This window comes from Triticum aestivum, chromosome 5B (assembly GCF_018294505.1).
Source record: "Triticum aestivum cultivar Chinese Spring chromosome 5B, IWGSC CS RefSeq v2.1, whole genome shotgun sequence".
NCBI classification, from domain to species: Eukaryota; Viridiplantae; Streptophyta; class Magnoliopsida; order Poales; family Poaceae; genus Triticum; species Triticum aestivum.
Window position 1 is genome coordinate 575,048,245 of NC_057807.1, and position 3,822 is coordinate 575,052,066.

Here is a 3,822-nt window from a genome sequence, read left to right on the forward strand (position 1 = left end):
GGTGGTCAGCGGCGTCGGCGGTGATGCGGACGATGGGGGTCGAGGATGGAAGACGCCAGATGTCGAGGAGGAGCTGCGCTTGTAAGAGGCGATGCCGGAGACCGCGCTTGGGAAGGCGCCCCGACCAGGTGGCACCTGGCCACGCGGGAGACGATACGAGCCAGATCGAGCGGCCGGCTCCTGGCCGCTCGTTCTGTCCAAATAGTGCACATGCACTTTTTAGATTTTAGGCAAAATCATATCCTCGACATTTATTTCTGATTCTCACTCATCCCTCACTAATCGAACACTACGAAAAAGAAATTCAAACTCCTAACTGCGATCCGCCGCCGGCTTGGTGGTGAGGCCGAAGCCGAAGGGGAAGAGCGGGTCGTAGAGCTTGTCGCCGTAGTTCATGGGCAGCTGGTCCACGGACCTGACCCACGTCCGCGGCAGCTTCCCGGAGAAGCCGTAGTCCCCGAAGAGCACGTCGGCGACGCCGTGGCCCTCGGTGCCCGGCAGCCACGCGGCGACGAGCGCGTCCATGGTGTCCAGGTACGGCTCGACGACGAGCGGGCGGCCGGAGACAAGGACCACGACGCACTTGACGAGCTCGCACACCTTCCTGATGACCTCAGGCCCCGGGCCCGGGATGGTGAGGTTCTGGTTGTCGCCGGCCGTCTCGGCGTAGGGCTGCTCGCCCACCACCACCACGCCGTAGTCGTACTCGTCCAGGTTCTTGGAGATGGAGCCCTTGTCCGGGTGCTCCGAGTAGTCGATGACCGTCTTCTTGTCCACCGCCGACTTGATCGCCTCAAGGATGGTCGTGCCTGCACATCGATCGTGGCCAAGAACAACATATATAAGCATCAACATTAACAGGATATTAGGGTTCATGCATGAGAGATGTGTGACGACACTGACGAGAACGACGTACCTTGGCCGGTGAAGTCGTTGCCGGACTGACCCTGCCAGGACTTGGTCCAGCCGCCGCACTGGAGGCCGAGGTCGTGGGCGTGGGTGCCGACGACGAGGATCTTCTTGGCGTCCTTGGAGAGCGGCAGGACGGGCTTGCCGTCTTTCTTGCCTTTGCCGTTCTTGAGCAGCACGAGCGACTTGCGGACGGCCTCCCTGGCGAGCTCCCGGTGCGGCTTGCTGCCGAGCTGGTCGACGAGGGTGTGGTCGGGCAAGGGGTTCTCGAAGAGGCCCATGGCGAACTTGACCCGGAGGATGCGGCTGACGGCGTCGTTGATGCGGTCCATGTTGATGGCGCCGCGCTTGGCCTGCGCGGTGACGTCGGCGACGAACTCCGGGTAATCGTAGGGGACCATGACCATGTCGATGCCTGCGTGGATGGTCTCCTGGATGGAGTGGTAGTAGTGCTTGTGCGGCGGCGTGGTGATCTTGTCCACCGCCTGCCAGTCCGTGATCACGAACCCCTGCGCGCACGTACGTTCATAGATAGATATCACCGTGTCAATTAAGTGATGGAGGAGATGAAAATTGCAATGTATTTTGTTCTTGAGGATTGAAATTCATTATATATACCCTGAAGCGCATCTTGTCCTTGAGGATTTGGGTGATGAGGTACTTGTTCTCGTGCATCTTGACGCCGTTCCAGCTGGAGTAGGAGATCATGACGGAGGCGATGCCCTTGATGACGGCGTCGTAGTAGGGCGGCATGTGGATCCGCATGAGGTCGTGGAAGCTCAGCACCGTGTTGTTCTCGTTGATCCCGTTGCGAGTCCCGCCGTCGCCGACGAAGTGCTTGGCGCAGCCGGCCACGTTCTTGGGCCCGGCCACGATGGGGATGCCCGTGGGGTGGCGGGCGGCGCCCTGCAGACCGGGGATCACGGCCGCCGTCATCAGCTGCACCAGCTTCGTGTCCTCGCTGAAGCTCTCGTAGCACCTGCCCCACCTCGGATCACGGCAAACCTACATGCATCACAAAAAAAATATACGCGCGGTTGTCACGTTGACATAGAAGCACTCCGCCGTATATATGTAGCGACTAGCCATTGATCGGTTGATGTATTAATTAACAACTAGGCACGGTACTTACGGCGACGCATGGCGCGAAGGTGTAGGCGATGCCGGTGGCCCTGGCCTCGAGCGCCGTGGCGCGGCCGATGAGCTTGACCAGGTCGGGGTCCCTGGTGGCGCCGAGGCCGACGTTGTGGGGGAAGATGGTGGCGTTGTAGGCGTTGTTGTTGCCGTGCACGGCGTCGATGCCGTAGATGATGGGGATGCCGAGGCGGGTGCTGAGCGCCGCCTTCTGCATCTTGGTGATCATCTCCTGCCACGTCGCCGCCGACGCCTTCTCCGACGGCACGCTGCCGCCGCCGCTCAGCACGCTCCCTGCACATGCACATGGATCAAATCAAACCCACGCGCGCCGGCGAAGCAGGAACCGGGAGCAAAGGGAGACGACGTACCGACGAAGTACTTCTCGATGACGGCCGTGGAGGCGTTGGCGCGCTCGATCTGGGTCATCTGGCCGATCTTCTCCTCGAGCGTCATTCGGCCGAGGAGATCCGTCACGCGCGCCTGGATCGGCTGCTTCGGATCCTTGTACCGGACGTACGTCGCCCCGGCCACCGATGTGCCAGCCGCGACCACGAGGACGATGAGGAGGAGGCGCGCGGCCCTGGCCGCCGCCGGCGAGCAGCCCATCTGCGTTGCCATTTCAAACTCGAGCAGTGTGGGTGAGAGGAGAGGAGTGAGGAGTGGAGGACGGAGGCGATGAATTTATAGCACTGGGAGGGATCAGGTCGATGGACTGGTTCAACTCCACTCCAGTAGGAAACGTAGCGAGCCGTGCGCATCTAGGCCGTTGTAACCGATCGAGCAGAGAGATCGCGGCATCGTTGCGGACGGGCCGAGATGCAGCCCGATTCACTGGGGCGAGCAATCGAGTCCCGGTTCTGCTTCTTGTACTTTTATTCTTAGTACCACATCGCTTAAGTAAGGTTGATCGGATATGTTTATAATCCTGTTCGGCCAGAGAGCTATCACCGAGCAGCAAGCCCGGTTAGCTATCTCATACCTTGAAATTGATAATGATATATGCAATACTTCATAGGCGCCTCGGATATGACCACACGACACGTTGTGGGTTGCTTTTTTTTTTCCTTCCTTTTTTTTGCTTCTTACATATGGATGGATGGATATGCTGATTTCTGGTTCACTCCCTTTTTGCATGCGTTCACCATCACCTGAACTTTTTTAAAGGACAATTTAATCTTTTCAAAATAAAAATAAAGACTATATTGGTTCCTGTTATAGCTCTTATGTAATTTTGTTGTTGTTTCTTTGTAAACAAATCTTCTTGCTTACTACTCCCTCTGTCCCAAAATTCTTGTCTTAGATTTGTTTAGATACGGGTATATCTAATACTAAAACATGACTTGATGCATCCGTATTTAGACAAATTTATGACAAGAATTTTGGGACGGAGGGAGTATTAGCATTGTTATTCCACATTTGATAACTAAGAGAGCGTTTTATAAATTGACAACGTCCAAGGTGAGGAAAAAGTTTATTTTCCTTTTTTGTGCTTCTTATATATGGATGGATGGATATGCCCATTTCTGGTTCACTTATGCGTTCACCATCACCTGAACTTTTTTAAAGGACCATTTTTCTTTTAAAAATAAAAATAAAGACTATATCAATTCCTGTTATAGCTCTTACGTAATTTAGTTGTTGTTTCTTTGTAAACAAATCTTCTTGCTTACTATTAGCATTGATTTTCCACATTTGGTAACTAAGAGAGCGTTTCATAAATTGACAACGCCGAAGGTGAGGAAAAAGGCGGGTGCTACAAATCAACCGACTGATTTC

General features: G+C 55.0%; 1 protein-coding gene across 1 annotated transcript; it reads right to left on the bottom strand.

The window, feature by feature from the left end:
• Nucleotides 1-239: 239 nt before the first annotated feature.
• On the bottom strand, nucleotides 240-2,709 carry LOC123113324 (beta-glucosidase BoGH3B). The gene is made up of 5 exons (XM_044534531.1): nucleotides 2,415-2,709; nucleotides 2,042-2,337; nucleotides 1,528-1,914; nucleotides 917-1,418; nucleotides 240-809 (listed from the first exon to the last, which is right to left on the bottom strand). Exons 1-5 carry the CDS (start codon nucleotides 2,662-2,664, stop codon nucleotides 313-315), a joined length of 1,932 nt encoding a protein of 643 aa, XP_044390466.1. The 5' UTR covers nucleotides 2,665-2,709; the 3' UTR covers nucleotides 240-312.
• Between the last annotated feature and the right edge of the window lie 1,113 nt (nucleotides 2,710-3,822).

What these genes read in the sequence shown, in the direction of transcription:
- LOC123113324 (XM_044534531.1), bottom strand. Translation starts at nt 2,664, where the DNA reads ATGGCAACGCAGATGGGCTGCTCGCCGGCGGCGGCCAGGGCCGCGCGC. An exon ending in AGGACAAGATGCGCTTCAGG is followed by an intron (nt 1,419 to 1,527) that starts GTATATATAATG and finishes ACGTGCGCGCAG; the next exon opens with GGGTTCGTGATCACGGACTG. An exon ending in CAACGACTTCACCGGCCAAG is followed by an intron (nt 810 to 916) that starts GTACGTCGTTCT and finishes ATCGATGTGCAG; the next exon opens with GCACGACCATCCTTGAGGCG.